The 26470-nt window shown below is 41.8% G+C and overlaps 2 protein-coding genes across 2 annotated transcripts in view; both read right to left on the bottom strand.

Annotated features, from left to right (window-relative positions):
- Window positions 1–728: 728 nt before the first annotated feature.
- On the bottom strand, window positions 729–3184 carry LOC135244956 (alpha-2A adrenergic receptor-like). Its single transcript, XM_064317656.1, has one exon. It carries the CDS (start codon window positions 2636–2638, stop codon window positions 1448–1450), a length of 1191 nt encoding a protein of 396 aa, XP_064173726.1. The 5' UTR covers window positions 2639–3184; the 3' UTR covers window positions 729–1447.
- Window positions 3185–3834: 650 nt separating this feature from the next.
- The window catches only part of LOC135245260 (RNA-binding protein 20-like), a 36004-nt gene continuing 13368 nt past the window's right edge, over window positions 3835–26470 (bottom strand). The window contains exons 2-14 of the mRNA XM_064318203.1: window positions 20037–21099; window positions 19503–19564; window positions 19115–19209; window positions 18397–18497; window positions 12137–12283; window positions 11617–11748; window positions 11289–11359; window positions 9921–10545; window positions 8109–8158; window positions 6873–7501; window positions 6552–6647; window positions 6006–6127; window positions 3835–4869 (exon numbers count right to left, since the gene is read on the bottom strand). Coding sequence (XP_064174273.1) covers window positions 4750–4869; window positions 6006–6127; window positions 6552–6647; window positions 6873–7501; window positions 8109–8158; window positions 9921–10545; window positions 11289–11359; window positions 11617–11748; window positions 12137–12283; window positions 18397–18497; window positions 19115–19209; window positions 19503–19564; window positions 20037–21099 — 3313 coding nt within the window. The 3' untranslated portion in view covers window positions 3835–4749. The remainder of the gene's footprint in view (window positions 4870–6005; window positions 6128–6551; window positions 6648–6872; window positions 7502–8108; window positions 8159–9920; window positions 10546–11288; window positions 11360–11616; window positions 11749–12136; window positions 12284–18396; window positions 18498–19114; window positions 19210–19502; window positions 19565–20036; window positions 21100–26470) is intronic.

The raw sequence follows: 26470 nt of genomic DNA, 5'->3' as shown, positions 1-26470 counted from the left end.
CAAAGGGCTGTCATTCAGTCCCAGTCACTCATCACTGAATGCAGGGAAGGGCATACTGGAAAGCAATGAGATATTATATGGTAAAAGATCACAACCGGCAGGTTTTAGGATCACATCCCAAGCTTTAAACTGCGGCTATTCCCATGATCTAGGCACTTGGCAAGGTTTTCTACATTGGGATGTATTTATGAATAAAATGTGAAGCCCAATGTAAGTAAAGAAAAAATGATGTGTGAAAAAAATGATTGTGATGATGCAATGGTCAGAAAACCGACTGCTTAAAAATACACACTGATTTGGATTCAGCGACGGTCCGGCCTCGCGCTGAATAACAAAGACGTGCATGCTGGAGCGTGACGTTTGAAAAGGTCGGAAAATAAATATGTCTGTCATTAAAAATCAACGGTTGAATATTTTGATGACTCCCTCTCCTGTTTATGTGTATGGGAAAAAAATGCAGTGATCCCGAGACTTTCCCACTGTTACGCTTACATGCTTCTCTGTTTGCTATCTTGCAGGTCATTCAAATAATATCTGTTAATCTGGATCAATTAATCGGCCTCACTGTGTTCAGTCACGGAGAGCAAAGTTCAATTAAAAAATTGAACAATTTAAAGAAGTTTTGTTTTGTTTTTTCTTTTTTTCTTTTAAAATTATTTTCTACAGAAATCTCACAAGTTAGCCCCAAAGTCTAAATGGAAAATAAACATAGTTTGACCACTTTGAAATAACATGTTTCAGTAATTTATTCACGTGTGTGTGTTTAGGTACGTATTAATGTAATACCAGCATTAATTGTTGAAAAGTGTAAAGTTGTGATATATTTGTGAGATAATATTCACCAAATGTTTACTGTAACAGATAATCAGGGTTCTCAGAACAAAAGCTCAAATCATTGTCTAGAGATATAATTACTTATTACATCTCACATGTTGTAAATATTTTGTTCACTTTTTATAGTTGCAGTTATATTCACAATAACCACTCAGTTCGGAAATACAAAGACAAGCACAATATGTGGTATTGGCAAAAATACCTTAAAATGACAGCTCACATGAAATATCCAACAGCTATTTTTTTATGAAATACAACATTACAGCATAAAAACTATTTACATAATAATGTACGTGTGGGCGTTTGCGTGGTACTTCCATAAGTCGAAGCGTTGACGAAAGAGGAATAGCTTCCTTTTTGTGATAGTTCTCACATCTTTCCATTACTGTGCGTGGTTTCCAGTTGTCCATCAAAACGTTTTTAAAATACATTACACGTAGACTATGTACACACACTGCACCGTCGCGCAAAACAATTCCAAGTCTTTTAAGCCTGGCTTCATCTTTGTAATACATTGATCTGCTCAAGTGTGTCTCTCCCAAGTGCAACACTCGCTCATCAAGAATTAACTGTTCATCTTATCAGTGTCGACAAAAAGCAGTCCGGTCGATATTTAAACCATTCGTTTTTTCTCGCCTTTACAAAGGATCTTTTTAAACGATCTCCTAAAGTCGTGGTTGAATATTGTGTATATAACTGGATTTAGAGAGCTGTTGCAGTACCCAAACCAGAAAAAGAACTTAAACAGAGTTTCGGGTACGCAGTCGGCGCCACAAAAAGCGGTCAGTGAGTATGTGAAGAAAAACGGAAACCAACAGACCACAAAAACTCCTATCACCACTGCCAGAACAAAAGTGAATCGTTTTTCTCTGTTTTGGCGTCCTTTCCACCTGCTACGTCTGATGCTCCGTTCAGTCTCTTGTTTGGGGAGGTTATCTCCAGGCTTGATTTGACTGATCTTGGTTTTCCCCTTACCTTTTTTCGCTTTCATGGAACACGGGTTCTTTACGTTGTGGTCGGACGATGACGACTCTTCCATGTCAACGCCATTGATTTCACCTTCTCGGACAACCGCGTTCTCTCGTGCAGCCTCTCCGTTTAACCTCTCCGGAGAGACCCTGTCGGCGAAGCCGTTATGCCTCCTCTCTGTAGGGCCGTTGTCTCTTGTACCCAGAGGAACCCTTGTTCGTTTCTTTGCGATTTGGTATATTCGAATGTACACTAGAATCATAATGATGCAGGGGGCGAAGAACGAGCCGATACTGGAGGAGATTATATACCACTGCTTGTCGTTGATCTTGCACTCCCCCGTAGTCCCCGACTTTTCCGTGGATATTAAAGGTGGAAAAGAAATGACGGCAGCGATTACCCAAACGATGAAAAGTATGCATTTTATCCTTCGTGGAGTTCGTTTCAGGTTGTATTCTATAGCTTGAGTGATGGACCAGTATCTGTCCAAACTTATGGCGCACAGATGGACAATCGATGACGTGCAAAAGAAAACGTCGAGAGCCAGGTGAATTTCACACCACACTGTGCCAAAGTACCAGCATCCCATGAGTTCCTTTGCCAGAGAGAATGGCATGACCAGGGTTGCCACCAGTATGTCTGCGGATGCCAAGGAGACTAGAAACAGATTTTGGGGCGCTCGTAAGGAGCGACTCGTAAATACAGCTATCACAACTAGGACGTTGCCAAATACTGTCAGTAGAATGAGAATTCCTACAAGAAGGCCAATCGTTAGGGCAACTGAGGTCCCAAAAGCATAGGGCAAAGTTCCGTTGGTCGCGTTGCCACACTCCATTGACCAAGCTACTTTGTTGTTTTTATGAGGGGTCTGACGAAAAAATGAAAAAAAATGTCCACAAAATGATGTATTAAAGGTGGCATGGAAAGAGCGCACTGTTCACCATCGCTTCACAGTGATATACTATATTTGAAAGTCTCACTTTCACCTTAAAATAAAGTGTTATCATTATGCTTGAAAAGTTTGAAATTCAGCTCTGCTGCTTTTCTGACATTAAAATCAGGTCATTAAGTCCAAATATAAACTTGGAGGAGTAATCTTACCGATTTGCGTGCCAAGTCCTTAAATCCGAAAAAACCTACAACACATTGCGCAAAAACTGATTTTCTCCCGTGTCCAATAACAGACAAAAATCTCAGGTCTCGTGAATATCAAAAATCATCCGGCTGTATAACGACAAAGTTCGGTGCGGTGAATTATTCCAGTTTTATCAAGATCCGATAAAAAAGTCGCATTCAACATAACAACATCACAGCAGTCATGTAAGAATTTGTTGCTGTTGGTGGAATCGCTACTTTCTCTGTCCTGCGCGTGTAGTAGTTTCTTTTATAGTCTCAGCCTGTACTGTAGTCAGTGTTGCTTAGCACCCGGGGGTGGGCAAGAAGGCTGCGGGGTGGGGTTGGGGTTCCCACAAGCAAGTAGACGACAGTTAGCTTTTGTTAAAAAATTTATCGTCTACATGTGTCTTGTATTTGACATGTCTTTGAAGGAAAGTTAACAAACGATACATTTAAAACGTTAAAACAACTAATAAGAATGTGCGCCTGTATATTATATTTTGTTTTATTTAACAGTCACTAAAATTAATTCTGAACTCCTTATATTACATTTTATACCTGGGTATCAGAATAAGACGATGGCAATCTACTGTTTGGATATGTATGATTTCTTTGCTGTTCACAAAGCCTAGGAAGCAATTAGCCGAGTGACAGGCCGATAATTGTGTGCTCGTCAGGAATAAACATGCTATTTGGAACCGACTTGTAAGCGCGACCTGTGAAGCTTCCATTTCAGAACCGTGGACAGAGTGCGCGAGGGTACAGCGCCACCTATCTACAGGGCTAGATCATTGCTATTTCAATGTCAGTGTCAAAAAAAAGTCAGTACGCGCCAGTAACCCCAATTTAACCATTTTTAGTGAAACAGCAGAATTCTGTCCGTTTGTGTGTGAATTCTCACCAAAGACACTTACGTTTCTTTGAAAAGATTTATTGCGATACCCTAGCACATATCTTAAATTCAGTCACAACAAGCAACCGTACATTCGTAGATCACAGAACAGAACAAACAAAATTTAAACACAGGAACTTTTTCACTTCCTCTTCAGATAAACAGTTATAAAATTGTCTTTCTGCTCTACAATAAATAACACATGGTCCATTTCAAGTATTTGTCCAGTAAAAGCACTGAATGAAAGCTATTCTTTCGTTATCCCTGAATATCTGACCTCCTGTATTTTTGTATTGTTATGAGAGTTCATCTTTTAATCGTATGTTTGGCACTATTTGCATTGTACAGTACAGTGTCTCAATTTTCAGCTGTTTTCATAGAAAAGTGATATAAAATAAAGAAAGAAAGAATCCAAATATATGGGCAAATAATCTACCTTATAAAAACCACTTCCAACCTTTCATTTCTTATAATAAATGCACACAATTTTATTGGTATCTGTCATTAACTTCTGTTTATTCTTATGTATTACTTTTAACCATGTTTACATACTCAGTGTAGTCCATGGTTGGGCTAGTAAGATCCACTTCTCTTGATATTAAACTAAAATCCTTTTTGCCAAATGTACTCATGTCTGGAGTATTCCGGGGACCCGTTTAAATCATTTAGTTTTGTAGCTTATTAAGATGTAATCATCACTGTCTAAGCTCTTCAGGAAATGACCTTGCTCCAGCAATTAAACATGTCTAGTTTGCCTCATCAAGTGAAAAATACTGATTTTGGAAAATCTGACCATGATTAAAACGAGTTGCCAATTTAAAAAATAACCTGAATAATGTTTAATCATGGCAGACATGCCCATTATGCTGTTTTTTTTTATTATGATTCCACAAAATGGCGAATGCAGTAGGACATCAAAGAGTGTCTGTCAGTAGTCGTCAGTTCGGCTCATGGCCAGCAGGACTCTTGGAGTGTGGGACGAGGCAAGGCTCCTCCATGTCGGCAGAGCTCGTGGGCGTGCCGTCCAAGCCCTCGGTAGCTAACAGAGCCAGGTACTTCTGCAGAGACACAAAGGGTCTCGTTAAAAGTTAAAAAGGGTAAAGGCACAATGGTGAAAATGGACAGGTGGGTAAAATGGCTGACGCATACCCAAGGAGAAAGAGACAGAGGAACACTGAGCTCACAGATGTGAGACTTTGTTGACGATAACAATAAGGTCCAATACTTCCCGGTGGTGGTAGCCCTGGAGCTAGTTCGGTTAGCGCTATATCTTATTTTTGAGCATTATTAGCTTGGTGTGACTTCACACCTGTAATGCAGGTGTTCTTCACCAAGGTTGTCCTATCCATAAATTTAACATCACTGGGAGCTAAATAATATGTGTCGTTGTCAAAAACTGATAACCTTGACAAGTTAAAGTTCACCTCAGATGTTTAAAATGTTTACATTACAACATTTGTAGTCAAAAGAGATTTTTGTTTTACTTTAATTCAGTTCTGATCTCATGTCATGTTAAAATGAGACAACATGAACTCCCAACAGCCATCCAGGGCAGCAGGCTGGGGTGCAAATGTGGAAGGGGGCACTGGCCGCCTTGTCAGCCCCCATCCCATACAACCCTCAACCTAATGTAATTTTTATTCACATTCTTTTAAAGGCTGGTACTGTAGCAGGGATGATAGTTTGCCATAAAACATAAATGCTTCATATGAATAATACCAGGCTCTAAAATTATTTATTCTTCCGTTGTCAATGTTAATTGCATGCCAGACTCCATCCCCTTTAAAACAAGCCGAATCATTACCATGCACCGAGTGTTATGAGAAGATATAATACGTCCTCCCATTCGCTGGTACACAGTGCATCGCTTATTATTTAATATAATCATGGAGTGACCCGGCCTTTATGAAAACAGCCGGAAAGTATCACAATAACGAACAGAATCGACACAAAGAAAAATACACAGAGAATACAAATTAAATTCAAATGAAAGATCCAAACAAGACCCAAAGGTTAATAAAGACAGCGGTCTGAGGGATAGGCAGTATTCAGTCAGGAACAATTAGAGGGAGGTGGGGAAAAAGCTTACACAGTGTTAGATATTTTGTAGCGTATGTGACAGTGTAGGACACTGTGTATCAGTGTGTGATTTGAATGTAAATATGTTCTGGTAGTGAACAGTGTGTGTTCTCACCTGCAGGTTCCTGTAATGCACCGTGCTCCTGCAGTGGGCAGTCTTAGCCACGTCCTCGCTGGCATAGAAGAGGCCGCACAGCTTGCAGAAAAATCCACTCCTGGGCACCACGAACTCCACTCCTGAAAACGACAGCACACCGACTCAGTGACGACTCATACAGGGGTACAGCGGAAGTACTGCCGGGAATGCTTTACAGAAGCTAATCGGCTAAAAATTGTTCTCTTCCTCTCCACCTCAGCTGATGTGTGGTGAGTGTTCTGGCGCAAAATGGCTGCCGTGCATCACCCAGGTGGGTGCTACACGTTGGTGGTGCCTGAGGTGAGTTCCCACTCATCACTGTAAAGCACTCTGAGCATTTGGAAAAGCGCTGTATAAATGCAATGATTCATTCATTCATTCATTCATTCATACAGTGTTTTAATCTGCCAAAACCGTGTGCTGGAGATGAATCATAGGATCATCCCCAGTAGCACACACACGATGAGAATATACTTCCTGATTCACAGCAAACCGTCAGTGCGAGTGAGCGTGCTCTGAACTCACCGAGCGGGATGCTGTGCTCGCTGACAGCCTTATCATGCAGGCCTATATGGTCTGCATCTGCGCTCCTGGAAGACTGATGGGGTGCATTGCAGGCATCTGAAACAGAAATCTCAGCTCAGTCCAGCAAATGCTCACCACATTAAATCAGCCGTTGACAATTCTAAAGCTAATCATTGTTCAAGTGGTAGACTAGCAGACATGACTGACTGCCAGTAATGTGAAAGATTTATCAGGTGGCGCAGGTAAAGTGATGATTGATTTTTTAATGACATGTGGAGAACTTGCAGAGTCTCCTGTCATATGGCACAAAAAGGAAAGCACCTCTCGGTGGAATGTCTCCAAAATGTTCCTCCTGGTCTTGGACTTCCTTTTCGGTTGCCTTGGTGATTTGAGCGAACTCTTTAGTTACACAGCTGACGGGGGTATCCAAAGGTTTGCTGTCCTCGTGATTAGGGAGGCAGTCCTGAGGGGGCTGGAGGTCAGCTGTGCCTGAGCCGGGACGTGGCTCCTCCGAGACAGCCACGAGATCCTGACTGAGAACGCTACTCCGATCCGAGCAGGGCTCCTCCAGCGTTAAGGGTGAAACGGGTGTCTGGTCTTTCGGGTGTTCCTCGGACATTTCCTCAACGCGCTCCTGCGGAGGGGGCTTCACACTCTCCTCCAGCACATCCCCATCCTGGACAGCCTCTCTCCCAGCGCCCCCGTCATCCACTGCCAAGGCGTCCCCCATGGCCACATTCAGGACCACAGGCTTTTCCTGGAGTTCCGGGAGATCGGGTTCGATGATGTCGTCGTCCTCCTCCCCCACTTCGTCCACGGTCACCAGCTCCTCCATGTTCTGGGGGTACCAGCTCTCCTCCTCTATCTCGCTGTCATTCCCTCGTTCTTCTCTCTGGAAAAACAGTACATCATTGGCTCTCACCACCCTGGGTGCCAAAGATATATACCTGCTATAACAGGATGCCATAAGGCTTAAGCCACAACTTCAGAAACATGCTTGCACTGAAAAGTGGCTGTGAAATTATTTTAAAATAAGAGCACCACAGCACTTATGTTTATTAGTGTGAATTTATGCAACTTCTGAAGGTTTGTTCTTGTCTAATGGAAACAAGATTAGAAACAAGTAAATTACATATAAAAATGAATTTGTTAACTTAAAATGGCCTTTTATGAAGTCAGTAAATGAAGCAAATTCTAAATAGCTGGTCTAAATGCACATTATATTAAATGAAAACCATAGCCTAAAAGCTTCTTAGGACATCGGCTGCTTTAATAATAAAAAATAGAAAAACAAACCAGCCACAAATTTAGTTCTCGCTGTTGAATGAAAAGTTGCTTAGTTTGCAATAGTTGGAGGGGGTTTGTGTTATCGCTCTGGTTTTCAAGATGAGCCTCGACTGGTTTCTCTCAGATTCCGAAATCACGTTCTACCTGCGGGCGATACGACGCCTCTGGGCTGGCCCTCTATCTCGAGGAAGCCACTTGCATGCAGGTTTCAAGCTGCACTCGCTGTCTGGCTCTCCCAGACATTCCGCCCCGTTCCCACCGGCCCTCTACCTGCGGAGATCCCACTCTCCCCACTGGGATTCCTCCACACTGGCCTCTACCTGCAAGAGGAAAGCACACTTCGCACACTGCAGGGATTCCAGCACACTTCGCACACTGCAGGGATTCCCCTGTTTGGCAAGATCGGCTTCAGAGGCTGTCATTGGCCCGTCCATTTATTTGTCAGCTAAATCAAAATTTCTTGTTCTTTAAAGCTTTAAATCAACACTCATATTAAGTGACAGTAATAACATGCTTTTCGTATTTACGTGGTAATAGGTCCTTGCCTGCACTTCTTTGAAAGAGTGTGGGAAGCTTTATAAACTCAGTCACAGTCTAGACAAGATGAATTTTAAAAAGTAACTCTTAGTCATTCAAAAGTAATTAAATTAACTTGAAAGTAACAAATTGAATTACTTTCTTAAAGTAACTCAATTTGTGCATTAATTAAAATCAAATTTGAGCTTTTCAAGTTTCTGAAAGCTCTAAATGTCTAGTGTGAAGAACGACCTTGATATTTTCCAGACACAAGTACAAAAGTTTTGAGATATCTTAACACAAAGTTAGATCTGCAAAATGCAGATTTATCCATGGATTGAAAAATAATTAAGGGGGCTGACAAATCAACTTAAAACAAAGAGCTGTAAATAGTTTTAGGCAAGGGCATAGGTTTGCATATGGACAGTAGGGACATGTCCCTACCAATATTTTTGGGGGACAGAAATGTCCCTACCAATATTTGAGCGTACTTGTTCGCATTATCTTTCGAGTGAAATCATATTCGATCATTCCTCTCAGAGGCTGTCTCCAAGGCGACCAATTTAGGTATGCTTGCATTTGATTGGATGAAAGGGAGGGGGCTATCTGAAGGCTCACGTCATGAGCCTTCAAATATCATACCTACTCAGACACGGAGGAGGCGAGAGCTGACCAGTGTGCCGACAACGGTAAGATCACTTTTTAAGTCTTTCAGATGACTTAATCCCTTTCATCTATTGCCTGCACTGCACAGCACACAAATTAATTTTGTCCATGCCAACACGTTTTGTACTTTGTAGATACATGCCACCAAAAAAGAGAAGGGACATCAGGAGCTTTTTCACCACCCAGAGCGTAAGTAATAGGTAGCAAACTAACTAGCCAGTAGCCACGTTGATTTAAAATTAAAACCTGCTGGCTACTAGCTAACGTCACCAGCCTTTCCACTGTGGAAAATAATGTCAACTGAGGTGCGTTCAAGTTCAGCGAACAAGGCGAACGTTTGCAAACTAGCATTAACTAGCAAGCTAACCCTGGCTTCTGTCATGTATAGGCTTGCAGTCAGGTTGCTAGCAGGAGTAAACATAAAATGTGTGGATTTATCAAATTATGAGTTGAATCTCAGTCTAGAAATCTCACGAAATTGTCACCGTTAATGAATTTGTTTGTATGTAGGAAACACAGCAGCAGGCTAGAGAGGTAGAGCAGGCTGATGAGGAAACAGGTGCATCTTCAGGGTTTCAGGTGAGGTCCTAATTATGAATTATTGTTTGGAATTATAGGGAGGCATCAACATTAAAGTTAGTCTTAGAATTTTTAGCAAGTTGGTTTCATAAGATCCTATTCACTCAATATTTAAAGTTGCCCTCAAAAATAAATGGGACCCCAAATTTAACCATATGTTTGTATGTATCTTATTCATCAATGCAAGGGGGGGGGGGTTTGATGTGTCCCTACCAATGTTGAGACCAAACCTACACCCTTGGTTTTAGCTGTTTTCAGATAAGTTATAGAGAATTTCAGCACTAATGTTATAATCATTACTAATCATCATCACTAATGTACCTGACTTTCAGATTCTTCCTCCTGATTCCTGATTTCCTGATTTGGCCTCTGCTTCCTGCTCCACCCCCTGACGGGTGACCCCAGCTTCCTGTCATCCGGGGTCCTAGCGGAAACCTCAGGGCTCCCTGACGCAGTCAGCCGAGCCCTGTGGGGCCCCTCCCCATCTCTTCTCTTAGCTCTCCCCTCGCTGTGCTGGTGATGCGGTCTGGGAGACCAGTCGGCCATTTTGTAAAAGTCCTCCTCTTTGTTCCGGTAAGGCGAGGCCCGGTCCTGAGGGCTGCTCCTGGGGTACCTCTCTCTGCTCCCCCTCCGGACGCCCGTCCTCCCCTCCGGCGCCCAGGGGCCCCACCGGTCGGGCCCTTTGGGGCGGGGCTTCCTCGGGTCCTGGGGCCAGCCCTCGCCCAGCGGGTCCTCGTTCCTCCAGCAGGCCTCCTCCCGCTCCTCCTCCCAGCGGCCGCGCGGGGACCAGTCCCAGGGGGCCCCCGCCCCGTTGGGCCGCTCGCCCCGGCACGCCCCCGGGGGGCTGTGGGCGGAGCCGCAGGAGGCGTAGCCGGGACTGTGGGGCGGCCGCGGGCTCAGGGTGCGAGGGATGGGGCTGCGAGACCTGGCCCGCTCCTGCGGGTAGCTATGGGAACAGCCGAATCAAATACAGATCCGCCTGTCAAAAACCCCCCCTTTCTGCCCCCCCAGCCAGCCCAATGACCATTACCTTGGGATCGGTTGGTGTTCAGCTCCATTTCAATTCAGTGAATTCAGGAAATAAAATTGAATTCAAATATTCAATTTTCCATATATGGAATTTTCAGTTAATTCATCGAATTTCAATGGATTTCCTGAATTGACTACAAGGAAATAGAAATGACCCCATCCCAGTCCTGGCGCTGTCAAAAATACTTAATTTAGACTTAAAAATGAATGCAAGTTTATGTTTCCTTTTCCCTGTTAAAAAAAAATTCCAATACTTCCAGTAAGTAAAAGTTAAATGTGATCGAATCTAGGCTTGGGTCTGCTTGGGGTGTCTTTGTAGGTATACAAAGATTTGGCATGTATTCCAAAGTGTATTAATTATTGCTGCTTTAACAAATGCCTGTTTTCTAAATGCCTATTTACTCTTAGCTGTACAACTTTTTTCTTGAAGAAAAGATGACATTGACATGTTATGACATTGTTAAAATTCATCCTGTTTCAAAACCAAATTGAGATATTATAATGAAAACTATCAAGAGACACAATATTATGTGAAACAGTGACACTCTTTTTTGTTTTTTGTTTTAGAACATAAGATGATCGTTTATTAATGGGTGCATTTCAGTGATAGTGAAGCAAGGTAAAGTTTGTGTTGCTGAAATTTCACACAGATGTTCTTACCATTCAACCTCCTCTCTCTCTCTCTGGGAGTTAATATCCTGGATGATGGATTCCACGTCCTTCCCTGGTTTCTGCATGTGCAGATACAGAAATGAGAGTTTTACACTTTGAGGGTACTTATATCAAATGAAATGATGGTGAATGTCTTGTTATGGCTTGTTGTGGACATTATCTTCATATTCACATTTTGCTTCATGGTTTTAGGCTAGGACAGTTAACTAATTAGTGCATTGATGATGCAGCCAGGCCTGACACTGTTACTTGAGTGGATGCTGTTATATAAGAACTGAATGCCAGGGAATGAATCTAGCCCCAGTTCCAGGCCTACCTTGAGCTGCAGCTCTTGGTATCTCTTGGAAATCCGGATGAGGAGCTTCTGTTCGTTAATCGTGGCCGGATTCAGCTGGTAATACTGGACCATCGCCTGTGCCGCCTCCACGAAGGCCATTTCCAGGAAAGCCTTTGGGGAACATTCACAGATTAGCAAATTAAAGAGCTTCTAAAACCCTAACGAGTTCCCAGCAGAAGTTTCTCCGAGCTCGCGACCGCTTTACAGCTTTATGGCTTCACTATCAGCTTTCACGGGAGAAAGATATCTCAGTATTTTCTGGTCTGTGACTTTTACAGCGTGACTTTATTAAGGAAATATTTACGACTCTGTTCATGACACCATGACCGCCACCAAGGGGAGGGGAACACGCACAATTATGTAAATCGATATTTTATTCCTCGTGGACTCCATGTGAAAGATTAATTCAAGTTGAATTAATTGTGTCGTAAAGAGGAAGTGATTATGTCAGTGCAGCTTTTGGGCAGGCTGAGAATCCCCACCCATAGTCTGTCAGTACCTGGTGGGTGGACCGCATTAGGATGTAATTGGTCACTTTGCCGAACGGAAGGCCCAGGTTGATGACATCATTCTCGGTGCAGCTGCCCTCGGGAAGGTTGCAGATGTGCACCACTCGGCTGCTCAAGTGGGGCTTTCTCTGCGGAAACTAAACGGGAGAAGTCGGCTTTTTAGCAAAACGCAAAAAAAAACATCACTTTAGAATAACCAATATGGCTACTGAGGAATGGTTTGTGAGCAGAAAAGAGCCACAGGCACATAGACAGCTTGTTCCATTTGTTCTGACTTATTTTTTTCTTACTTGTTCCACTAATTTTGACTGTAATCGGCTACAAATTAAACAGATTGACATAAATTTACCAAGTGTAATTCGTGCTAATATGCAATCAAATAGCCACACTTTGGAAGCACAGTTCTTACCCATATAATGTAGAGTTACGAAATATGGGACATAAGTGAATCTTTTTACAATTAACTAATTTTCCTCAAGGAACCATAAAGTCTAACATACTGGATAATCTTGGATTCATTTAGGACGTTTTTGATAAAATTGTTTCATAAAGTTTCCTCCCAGACTATTTGATGTACTTGTACACATTTGCTAAATGTATTTTAAAAAAGAAAGTTGTCCTGCCAGAAACATAAACTTGCAGCCTAAAAATCAACAGATCTGGGACTGATCTGACTCACTGGGTCACCATGGACTGCTTGTACATTCACTGGCTTTATCGTGGCTGTAAGTGCTTGGTCCTCACAATTGCTTCTTGCAGCTATATTTTAGCCATTTTGTTCAAAAGGAAAAAAAAGCATTACAGGACTGTTCCACAATACATTTTGCATTGATTAAATACATTTCCAGATACTTAATTGGCTACATTTGCCAGATACTTGATTGGCTACGTTTGTCAGGTACTTACTTGATTGGCTACATTTAAAAATTTCAGCTGTAGTAAATCTTGTAAAACAAAAAGAATTAGAAAAATTAAGAATTACTGTTATGACACATATGACTGGTCAGAACTGCTTGATGTTGTCTTGCAGCGTAATGATAATACTGCAGAGGCACTGGCTCAGAATTCAAAACCAACAGACCGAGCTGCCACTGCAGGGAACCTAATCTGCCCCGCTAATACTCTCTGACCTATAAATATGTAAGCTGTAAAACATCCTGACAATGCTAATGAGCGTTCAGCCGTTTAACACGTCACCCGACCCCCAGGGGGCACGCGCGGTCTGCCACCCGTCCGTTTGAATCGCCAAGTATAGCAAGCGCGGCTGCTCGGCGACCCGACTTCCTGCACGGCCCGCGAAAGCTTACACCGTCACGCGGGGCCGTGTCGACCTGGGGGCGATCGTATGCACCCCACCGCCACCCCCACCCCAACAACAGCTGACAAACCGCCCGAAAGAAGTTACCATTTATCAAAAAAACCCCACTCTCTAAGGTTTCTTAAATAATTGCGAACATGTAATGGCCAAAATTTGACATCATTTCTATACAATTTGAATCTTTTTGAATTATTATTACAAATGTTCTGGAGCATAGATGGGACATTTTCTGGGAGAGCCTCTGCTAAAATCCATGTTTTTGAACGCTACAACATTTTAATAATTGCGCCAAGGACAAAGCCCGTCTGTTACCGCCTGGAAACTGTCAGCATGGCTTTGTTTTGGGTTTTTTGTTTGTGTAAAACAACATTTCCATTTGTATTGGCGGGGCGCTTAATTCAAGGTTTTTCATTTCTGCAACCGTACCTCGCGGACGAGGACGTGTGCTTCCGTGTTACAGAAGAAGAGGTCTTTATCAAACGCTAATCCTCTAATAGCCCGAGAGCCGGACAGACTTCCTCTCTTTAATTGTCTCTGGCACGCCACCCCACATCACAGGCTTCAGACGCTGAAGTGATAACCTCATTATCGGGTTCACGTGAGGGCCACACGCACGGACGTTCTGCCGGGAGAAGAGGTCACACCGTGCTTCCCGGAGCCCAGCACAAAGAGACATAAATAACAGGCACAGCTCAGCTCCTATATACCCTTAAAATACATCCATGAGAACGAGAGCCATCCTGGGTATCTGACTGCACAATAAAACAGTTTTACTATAATGGAAGCTAACTTAAATCAACTCCCAGCGGGTAAACGGTGGGCCACTCTGTGGAGAAGGTTGAGTTCCCGCAGTCACTAAACTGCTGACATGATTGTGTTGCTCCGGGCCCTACCCTATCGAACAGTAAACAGACCTGTGTTCGCTGTCAGACGCTCTGTACCATAAATGACATGTGATTTATGAGCAGCATTGCGCTGCGAGAGCATTTGAGGATGCGGAGAAGTCTTCTCCACACGGCTCCACGAGCGCGTCGAAAACGTAATGAATACGGCAGCTAGCGGAGGTCACGCTAATGCCGGGATGGCTAACGGGAGCCTGCATGGGGCTGGCCAGACGTGTGTGACTCCCCCCGTCCTTATTGACAGCGAAAAGCCAAAAAACTCATTTTTAAAATAAACGTGTCTTATTCTTCAGGAACAGAAATGTAAGGGTGGGAAACATCGTAAGCATCAAGGACACGATGATGAAATGAGACTAATGAGATACGGACAGGGCTGATGCAAAGAAGCGCAATCAGTCTAACAAACAGTGTGTTTAAAATCACGCTTCAGCCTCATCTCCAAGAGCATAGAGCTCTGGGGAAAGAACAGGGAAGGGCACACACAACCGTTACACGTGGGACGCTTCTTCTGCGCTTTTATGAAGGTTCTGTCCAAAATGATAAATGAAACCGGAAAGAAAATCTTACTGCCAAATATATATTTATTTCAATTAGGTTTTTTAAAAAATATGTTTGCCAAATATACAATATCATAATATAACATATAAAAATTCAGTATTTTTTTTTGTTGCTGGGAAAGCCCCTTGTGATGTGGTACCTGAGCTCCATGTGGTGGAGTTACTGTATGTCATGTAGCACAGTGGGTAAGGAAGTGGGCTTGTAACCAAAAGGTCGCAGGTTTGATTCCCGGGTAGGACACTGCCGTTGTACCCTTGAGCAAGGTACTTAACCAAAATTGCTTCAGTATATATCCAGCTGTATAAATGGATACAATGTAAAAATGCTATGTAAAAAGTTGTGTAAGTCGCTCTGGATAAGAGCGTCTGCTAAATGCCTGTAACGTAATGCAATGTCTGGGTGGGGGGGGGCAGCAGACATCTCATCCCCCCCACCCCCCAGCAGCATTCCTGTTTGTTTATTTAATGTCATATAACTGTTGGTACAAGTAGGTGCTGACCACAGTAATTGGAAAACTCTGCACCCAAATGCTGAAGCCAGCTTCTGTAGAGACCCATAGATCGCATTGCAGTTATTTGAGCTTAGAGTATACCTAACTCCTGGACTGCCAGTGCAAGCACTTTCGATCTATGTACATGCTAGCAGTTTGAATGGTTGTCTATCTGCAGGCCAGTAGAAATGATCCTTTTCCCATGCATAAATAATTAGAATGGGTATTTCTTCTGAAAATTCCTTCTAAATCACAGTGTTCATTTTGACAAGAAATGGTGATTTAGTTTTAGTCATAATCCTCAGACTAAATTGTATTTTAGTCTTAGTCAAATTTTAGTCATTTGAATATAGTTAGATTTAGTCTACTTTAATTATACGAAAAGTAGTTTTAATTGATGTAAACTAATAGTTTTATTGTAATTTCAATGAATTCCAATGTATTTTCTTTTCATACCAATGCTGTAAGAAATCATTACTGAGTGACATTTATACACAGGTGATAATCAATAAAATTAATTCCAACAATCCAGCTCTTGTTATTATTACAGAGTATCTAAAAGGGTTTGAAAATTCACTATTTGCTGGCATCTCCTGTCGGAACTCTCTTCAGATAGCATTTATCCGACTACATCTTACACGTGATGTGATCTCAGAGGTAAATACTGTAAGGTAATAACTTCATCTTATGGGAAAAATGAACTTCTATATATTTCATTGAAAAATGTACTAATAGTGCTAGCTACACACATTAGGTTATAGTATCATATTACTAATAGATGGATATAGAATAATTCAAAGAATAAAAAGAAAAGTCAATTGACAAAAAATATTAACTCTCCAATACTTTAAACAAACAATCACCCGGCAGCATCAAATCGGCTTAGGCTACATACAAGTCACAGCACGCTTAACGTCAGGAAGGCTGTTAGGTTGGGCATTCTACACTGTGAGGCTTTTCAGTTGATGACAGCTCATGGTACACAATTAAATCACCCAGCCATATATGTCCAGATCCCATGATTTAGGTGCTAACACTCTACAACAGTGATCGTTAGGTCATAAAGATCAGAGACTCTTCTGTCATATCTTTATGTACAGAATTTAGAATGTGTTTTCCATAGAATTTCGCACCACTTACTTGTCCCATCGGTTGTCAAGCACTAAAATTAGATTTCCTGGTTTTGAAGTGATTGCCATTATTATTATTATTTTTTTTTTTTTTTTACTGTGCCTCCAAATTAAATACTAAGATATTGAGTGACTAAAAGATTGATGAAATCACATCCACCAGACAGAAGGATGTTATGGGCCCTAACATTAGAACACGTATGTTATGGCAGCAGCATTTTGATGAAAGGACTCATAAATATTGCAGCCTTAAAGGGAAGTATATAGGCTTTATACAAGGTCATCTGTCACTAAATGTCCCAGCTCATCCTCTACACGGGTTTCCCAACAAAACCCAAATAGGGACATGATTCACATTAAAAGAAGGAGACCCATACTGGAATAGCCTATATAAACAGCTATGCTTGTGACCAAAAACAGCTGACATTTATTTGTCAAGAGCTTGCCCTCTGGCTTAGGTTTCTTGCTTGTCCTGTATCAAAACCCATCACCATATTATCACAAAATATCGTCCATAAATGTGTCAGGCTTCAGCAGGAAGGATTTCTTCCATGCAGTGCATGTGATCTACCAAGACAAATGCCATTCGTTTACACTCATAAATAAAGAAAATGGCTACTTGCTGTCTGAGGAAAAGCACAACCAAAAAATAAGAATAAAAATTGTGTAAACCTTCTGCAATGCATGAAATAACCATTAAAATAAACAATTTCAAATTATAAAATGGTTCGATATGAATTATACAAACATCTATGTAATGAAAGTGATGAATATCAACTCAGATGTTCCAAGAGACATTATCTCACAAAACAAGCATCCACTATAAGTGTATACTTCATTCTTTATTCATATAGTCATTGTGACTCACACTGTGAGTTCATTACGATGATATACAAAATCAAATTTGGGTCCCATTCAGAGAGAAGTGTCCCCAGCTCACCCCTCATACTTTACCCATCTCTCTTAAACCCATCAGCACTTCGTTTAAAAAGGGATTCAGTGAGATCGTCAGCATTAAAACTGTAAATATTACAGAATGCATTAAAACTGAGGTAAAACTGGGGTTTGTTTGCAGCTGAAGTCTTAACTAGAAAGGAAATCCCCTGACAGTGTGCAGTAATTTAGTAACTTGCTGCATATGTAAAAGCCATACTATAGGAGAAAAGGCAGCCTGTTTATGTGTTCTGTATTGTAGGTATAGGGGTCATGGGCACAGAAGCTCTTTGTGACATCACTCCCTGGCCACTGATTGACAGGAGACTCATGATGAGTATTGTCCTAAACTGTGCACATCTGCAGTTGTTCTATAAAAACAACTCATTTATTTGATGTGAACATTTTGTCAGTTTGGTCAAGGTTATGAAGCTCATGCAAATTATAATAACAGAGTTCTTTTTTCTATTATCTACCACAGTAGTCAACTCATCTGTAAAGTATAAGTGGGAAAAAAAATTTCTATGCAGTTTAATCCATAAAAATATGTAAAGTACCAAAAAAACTGAATAGCAGCAATTTATTAATGCTTTGGTATCACTATTGTTTGTTGAAATGTTGTACATTTTGTTTACAATGAAATCCATTTACAAGTATTTTTTGAAAAATAAATTTTGCCCTTGACAAAAAAGCAACATGAATTTACCCATGCAAGAATAACAAAATCAATTTCCTTTTGATGAAAATCGTTTTGTGTTATTCTCAAGGCAGAAGGCCACCATTTCGTGAATGGCTTGCATCTGAGACTATTTCTCACTCAGAATGAATGCAATTCTTCTGATCCTTTCTTTTTTATGTTGCAGAGCCCCTACCCCTGTTTTCAGAGAAACTCATCGTGATTGAGAGCAACATTGCTGACCTTTGACCCTGCCTGAGGTGATGTAAATCCATTTCCTGTCAAATCCTGTGTTTTCATTGGTGCAGTAGACAAATACATAGGGTTGGGTGCCAGGGATATGTCTGAAAGAAAAAATATTGCATGATAAATGATGGATATAAATGTTCCGATTTATTTTATCATTCAAAGGTGAAACCTGTATTGTGCCTGTAACCTGTATATAAAATATCTTTTGTTTATGATAAACCTGACAGGGTTAAATCATGTCACAAATCATAAAAACAAAAAGCAAGATGGCTCTTTTTTCTATACTCTGAGTTCCTGATTAAATATATTTTAGTTTTTGTTTTGTACAGCAATTGTTCATAGCAAAGTCATCTTGAATTTTACCAACCATTTATTTTTTTACCATCCTATTAATTTACTTTAATGGTACATAGAAGAACACATAGTTTAAATATTTATTTTTTATCTATACAATAGTACTATATGGTTAAAATAACACAGCAACAACAGCAGACAAAAACCAACACATTGTTTAGTACAAGCAAAGGAATAATGGATGGAAGGCATTCTCTTTACAAGTGTGTTTTAAGTACCTTCCCGTACACAATAATAAACAAGCAAGAAATAAACAGTGATCAGCTGTTCATGCTGTTTTAAAAATAGCCAACTTTAATCAAATTTACTTGTACGTATATTACAGGAAGAAAGTGGCCTTTTACACAGAGGGTGTTACCTTGACCGGCGGAGGAGAAGGACATGGAGGTATTAGTCGAAGAGGAGAAACATCCGGCTGAGAACGGGGGGAAGTGGACGGACCCACCGAAAGGACTGGAACGCAGGAGGAGAGGATCAGCTTGCGAGACCGAGCGCGCCGCGGACATATCGCTTACAGAGCGCGGATTCGAGCCGCTACCGCTGCCTGTGCAGCATAACGGCAGCATGACTACACAATATGACCCCATACCCGCCACCGTTTTACAGCAACTACGGAAATATATTAGCATAACATGAAGAGAAAAAAACATTTATTTGCATGGTGTTAGTGTACTTAGTGAACTGTGTAATGTACATTGACCAGCTTTGGGTCTGTGAAGCTTAATGGATTTGTTTTGATTAGTCACCTGTCAGTGTAGAGGGAGCAGTTCTGGAGGTGGAGTTTTCCATTGACGTGGTGGTCCCAGTCCTGTAAAAGCCAAAACTCAGTACTGCACACTTGACTGTGATACAGTTAAGGACAGTTCTTAAATGGATGTAAATCCAGAGGTTGCTACACAGAGCCTTCAAAAGGTTTCCAGCCCCGTTCGTTATTTCTCATTTAGCTTGGCTGCAAGTCAAACAAGTCAAGTCAAAACCAGCAAGTGATTTAAACAAATATGGATAACACATGAGACATTCAAGCTGTTTATAACTTGGTATATCATAGTAATGCAACTTGCTGCATCCGTAACATATCACATCATATTGCTGACATATGCATCCATGTATGTTCATGTAGCACCTAAGAAGCCATATGTACTGCTTATGATGGAACCGTTCACACAGTTACCCAAAGTTCTGGCGGCCATCTCTGCTAATTATTATTGCTCAACCTAACAAGGAGTGAGTATGAACTAGGAAGTTGTCATGCCTGTTTGCAGCAGAGGATAGTAACTGACCGTGAGGTTAAAGATCTTCTTGTCACAGATGGTGCAGTGATGCGGTAGGTGTGATGGCGTCACCCCGTTGAAGTCATTGCGTTGGTGAGGCTGCAGGGCCATCGGGGTTCTAGAAGTTTCTCCAGCGCTCGGCTGCGGGTGTCCCACAATCCCCTGGGTGCCGGCGCTGAAGTCGGCCCGGCCCGTGTTGCCGTACTTGCCGTCGGTCGTGGGCTCCTCCGGGTCGTACAGCTCGCAGCTGCGGAAGGGGGGGCCCGAACTGGCCCACGGACCCCCGGAGCCGGAGGCCGCATCTGCTCTCCCTGAGCTGGAGAAATTAGCCGCCCCATCCCACTGCCGCCCTGTGGGGTGGCCCGATTTGGGAGCGTCCCGGTTGTGCTCCCCGCTGAATCCAGGCTGAGTATCCGGCCTACACGTTCCGTAAAGATCTCCCCGAAATCCAGGTCGGGTTCCGGGTCTGGCCACGGCGCCGGATGGCGCGTTCTGGCCATCGCCGCTTTGGGACGCGGTGCTAGACGGCGTGCCGGGGTAGCCGTACGGGGCGGGGCGGTCCGAGCCCGAGGGGAACGCCGAACCAGCTGCCAGGCCCAGAGAGGACTGGGGAAAACTGCCTCTGTACTGGTTCAGCCCAGCACTGTGGGAGCTCTGACCGGGGACTCCTCCCACACCTCCTCCCAGACCTCCCCCAACACCTCCTCCCACACCTCCTCCGACCAGAGCCTCCAGCGCGGAGGTGAGCGGGGGGAAGCCCGGGGGGGCGTTGGGGAAGGCGGAGCCCAGCTGGCCATGGGGGACCCCCCCTGCGTTTGAGGTCCTCAGCTGGCCGAGCAGGGGCGAGGACACGGGCATCCCGGCCAGCACCTGGTTCAGAACGCTAGCAGCCGCCGCCGCCGCCGCGGTGCCCCCCCCGGCCCCGCCCGCGGCCGTCTGCACCAGCTTCAGCCTTTGCAGGGTGAGCTGGGCCTGCAGCTGGGCGATCTGCAGACTGGCGGGGGTCAGGAGGGCGGGGTTTGGCCCGGCCCCGCCCAGCTTACCGCGCTCAGAGTGATCCGAGGAACCGGCGCTGGAAAAAGAATTCAGAGGGACGAGCGTCAGAAAACTTGGACCCGAGCGGCGAAACAGAGTTTGTGTCAACGTTGGTGTCACCACGCTCGATTAATAGCGATATCCTTTCCTGATTATCACAGGCAGTCTCAGACCATGACTAAATTTAGTGAGTGCTAATTATATGATCTGCTGGAGGGAACTTACAGCCACCACTAACAGCCATGCCCCCAACAGACACACACACACACACACACACTCACTCACACACACATTCACATGCACAAGCACACACACGGACACACACACATACACACATACATGCAAACACACACGCACGCATGCACACACACATACACACACACAGAAAGACAAAGACACATACAAACATACATACACACAAACAAACTGTCACTGTCTTGACAAAGCTGTTTAACCAGTTGGGTAAAATAGGAAAATGGGCCAAGAAACGTGCCTTGATATTCATTCACAGACACAACTTCATTCCACAGGGCCATTGGTTTTACAAATTACTAAATTACATGTTTTCAAGATTCTGTCCCGTATAGGATGGTATCTCACATGTGTACCCCATTCTATAAGGGCTGCCCCTAAACCTTAAAAAATAGTGTATACAGGAAAATGTTCTGTGAGACTGATATCCTTTAGTCTCAAGCAGCCTTGTACTTACAATGGCATTTACAGATTATAAATTCAACATATGAAATATTGCTTGAAAATAGATGGATATATTGCATGCATAACATTTCACCTTATGTTTACCAATCCTAGGTGTTACAAATACCTTTCCAGTTCACTTTAACCTGATTTGAGTCTCACAAAACACTATTTGATTATAACTAAAAATGATATCCTACAATATAAAAAAATGATGTACTGTTAAATGAAAAATGAAAATGTATGCCTTAAAACCAATCATCAATGGGGTATTTACACATAATTATATAACAAATGCAACAAACAACATGTACAAATTAACATTAAATATTGTATCGTTACAAATTAAAGCTGTTGCCAACTACCATATAATCAATTTCACTATGATTGAGTTTATGACAGGGCACGGTGGTACAGTGGGTAGTCTCACAAGAAGACGGTCCCAGGTTCAAATCCCGGTCAGGGCCTTTCAGTTCACATTTATCCCTGTGTCCTTGTGGTTTTGCTCCCACAGTCCAAAAACACGCAGGTCAATAGAGAGCCTAAATTACCCCTAGAGGTATGAGTGTGTGAGTGAGTGGTGTGTGTGCTCTGGGAATGGATTGATGATCTGTCCAAAGTGTACTCCCGCCTCTCGCCCAATGCATGCTGGGATAGGCTCCAGCACCTCCTGTGACCCTGACCAGGAATAAGCGGGTTAGATGATGTATGGGTGGATGGACGCGTTTATGACACTTTGCACATACTTGTCTCTGGAGTACATATTCTGGAATACAAGGATGATTTACAACCCTGTTGCCTGACCACGCAAGCAAATTAACATCACAATTCAACAATATTCATATTCATCATATAAATGCAACTATTACAGTCAGTGCAGTCACTTAATTCTTGTATTTAAAGTTTTCCTCAATCCACAAGATAAACTCTTCATTTTGATGTAAGTATGCCATTTATAAACACGAGAGCTGGCAGACTGACACAGGAGTTCACGTTCAGTTCAGTACATTCGCTTAAAGATCACTGTTGATTAGCGGTCCACTAAACAACCAAATTTCTAATTGGTCAGTATGTAAGCACCATGTTACAAAAGCACAAAACAGTTTCCAAATGACCAACACCAGATCCTCATGTAGTGGGAATTTAAGAGTTTTGTTGCTTTCAGGATAAAATAAAAATGACTTTTAAATTCTCAGCTGGATAAAATAGGCTTAATATCACAGCACTCAAGTTTTCTTCTAATATCATTGCACTTGTTTTCTGAAGGGTATTCAAATTTTTCGATCAGGTAAAATTTACCCGTTCAATAATATTTTCAGCTAAATTGAACTGTAAATTTAACCAGTGTTAGATTAAACTTTTCCAATATAACTTTATTTGCTAAATTGAACTACATCTAAATCTAACTATTCCAATAATATTTTGAGTTCATCTTTTGTGCGCACTTTGTTCTCCAGAGTACAGTGCAGCGTATTTGTTTTGTTTTTCCCATTGTGGCTATATTGGCTTCGCAGAATCATGGTTCTGGCTGTGGACCATGCGGATGTGGCCTGGTGCCGAAGTGGGGACGGAACTCAATCTCAATGAGCTGCTAATTGGCAGAATCGGGCGTACCAAAACTTCGGTTGCGGTTATTTCATATTTTACTCATGCAAAATGAATTATAATTGAACATAATTTAAGGTTCGACAAAATTATGCCGTTACTAATTTCACGTCATCAAAATGACAAATTTGCGATTACCAATCATGCTACGTTCTAAGGGTGAAATCATACAGACACCCGATTGGAACTCTCCCATAGGATACGTTCATTTAACTTAAACGACATTAAAAAATAATAAAATATATAAATAGAATGAAACAAGCAGACACTAGATGACGCTATTGGATAACCTCCAAAAGAAGAAACGGGGTCGTGGATCAGGGATGAAAATTATTTTGTATTGCTAGCCATATTAACAGTTGGTATATATACTATATATAATACTAATGAACTCTGGACAAAGTTATTTAATTTTCAAAGAACGTATCGTGTAATGCTTTATGGTTTGTTTGTTCTTCTTTTTTTTTTTGTTAGGAATTGTTGTTAACAAGCTTCTGCTTCAAGATTTCAAATGTCAAACAGAAAATGACAATTTAGGAAAGGGAACAAACATAATGCTTCGAGTGGAACGCGGTTTGTGGCACGACTGTATTATACACGTCCAAACCCTTTTTTCTCCTGATGTTACCTTTTAGTGGAATGGCTGTTAGCTGTTTGAAAGTTCTCCTGACGTTCAGTCAGACAGTCCCCCGGCGGCTGTACCAACAGGCCGCTACACCAGACGCAGTTCTACCTTTTCACAGCTGTGAGTTCTTCTCAGCAGGGTGTCCGTTTGACAGATTTATGGGTACCCGTCTGTTGACACTTGGTGCCGAAAGAGATAGCGACCTACGGTCAGATTCTCTTCCCTTTTTAGACAGACAGACTGGTGCTGTGAAATGTAAATCATCTGACGTGGATTTTTGCTGTAATTAGGGTCTGGGTGCTCTCAAATACGATGAAATGAGACTTTTGAGAGCACAGATCATTCCTGTTTAGTGCACCACACATACCTTAACGTTCCAGATACTTAGTTTAAAAAATAATAATAAATACAAATTTTATTTACATCCTATTTTCCCCTGTGTAACTAAACTCAGTGTGAATGAGCCATACTTCTCAGCTTTCAGGAAGACCACTGTGCCTGTGGGCATATTAATGAACGAGTGGCTACATCGGCAGGAAGAGACCGAAAAATAACGGAAATAAAAGTCCACTTGGCCTCTTACCGAACCAGCTTGAAGGAGCTCTTCGGTTGGTCAGAAGAGAAGGCACTCGATGTATTTTATATAGACTGGCGCATCTGCTTCAGGTCCAGCCAAATGCCTAATTCCATGTTCAGTTCAATTCAATTTTATTTGTATAGCGCTTTTCACAGAGAACTGTCACAATGACGCCTTGCAGAGTAGCGAGGCAAGAGACAGAGCAAAAAGAGCAAACAGAACAAACACCAGGCCTGAACCCCCAAATAGCACGTACATAAGGTGAACAAAAAAAACTCCCAGTGGGGAGAAAACCCTCAAACGGTGGTGAGAAAAAACTCCCCAATTGGAAGAAATCTATAGAGGGGGAGCCCATCCTCCACTCGCCAGCCTAGTGAAAAGTTCCAACTTTTCAACTTACGTTCCAAATCCTGCAAGATGTTTCCACTTTTTATTTTTACTTGCATTTATGAGAACAGAAATTATTATTTTTTAATTATTTTGTAGAGAATGAGGTCATTCTTAATTTCACAACCACCAATGAACAGATTTTGCAGTTATACAGAGTTTGTTTCATGAGAATCTAATAGTAGTTTTCAGGGTAAAACTTTACTGTCATTGACATTATGAGAAATTAATTGATATAAACATATTACAGCAGGTAAACACTGTTTAATTAAATGCGTATTAAACACACATTACGTTAAAATCTGTTCTTTTAAAGCAAGCATTATCTAAATATTATATCAGTGAACACAGACCAAAAGATCAAACTACCATAATTCCAAAAAGCTACAAACATCAAAAATCTTTAAAGCAGGTCAGCCCATTACATAAGCTTTCACTGTGTTTTATACTGTGTGGAGAGATTTGTTCAAAATATCAAACATATCTCTCTCATTTTGCTGGTCTTGAGGCATGCTCTTCGATGGTGGTAACAATATTATAGCAAAGCCCTATCTCTAGTTGTGTTTGCCTTCTATGGTAATTCTGTTTTTTTTTTTTTTACAATAGCTTTGTATAAAAGCTTTGAAATGACTAGATCGTACATAGACACAGTCGATTGGTACTGCATGTCTTTACTTTTTAGCTGAAATCCAGCACACCACCCTACACTACAACACCCCAACTGTCATTACAGAAAAGTCAACTCTCCAACAAACAGTCGCTGCAGACAAGCACCTGTCAATCAGCACAGCTGGGGTCTGCTGATCTATCCTTTTCAGAGAACAGGATGAGGGTCAGCTGTTAAGAACATGCCACTTTTCCATAAATTAAGAAGATGTTTTTTTTCTGGTGTATTTCAATATCTGTTAGTTATGGTATGTATGCATGCCTTATTAACCATGTTATATTAGACATTGAATTATAATAATGATTAATAAAGGTATTATTACAAACATTAATTTAGAGAATGATGACTATACATGTATTGGTGTCAGTTTTTTGTTATTTGTGTGGGATACACACACACACACACACACACACACACACATGCAAACACACATAACCTTTACTGTGTGCAATAAATAATCTAAAAATTTGACTGGAGACATTGGTTTTTTTGGGGGTTTTTTTCAAATAGCTGATGCATTAAGAGGACCCATGAACTTTATAGTAACTTCCCAACAAGACTGTTACTTCATTAAAAACAGTTCCTCAATTGTACAGCAAAGTCCTTCTTCAGAGAAACAAGATGTGTCTCGTTGGATTTCAGAGGCAATTAGAGAGTTAACATTGTAGGATCGATTCTATGGAAATTGCTTTATTAACAAAAATACAATATACTCTATTTGGGGAAAAGCTAAACTGTACTGCTCTGAAAGTATCATAGAGTAGTTTGTGACTGGTAACTGATATCTATATTTTCTGCAGTAAGCCCTCTAGTTTCTTCTTTCCCATGACTTGGGTGAGAAATCCATCAAA

This window comes from Anguilla rostrata, chromosome 18 (assembly GCF_018555375.3).
Source record: "Anguilla rostrata isolate EN2019 chromosome 18, ASM1855537v3, whole genome shotgun sequence".
Classification (NCBI taxonomy): Eukaryota; Metazoa; Chordata; class Actinopteri; order Anguilliformes; family Anguillidae; genus Anguilla; species Anguilla rostrata.
Note: the sequence above shows the minus strand (reverse complement) of the source record. Positions and strands in the feature narration are given on the sequence as shown.

What these genes read in the sequence shown, in the direction of transcription:
- LOC135244956 (XM_064317656.1), bottom strand. Translation starts at nt 2,638, where the DNA reads ATGGAGTGTGGCAACGCGACCAACGGAACTTTGCCCTATGCTTTTGGG.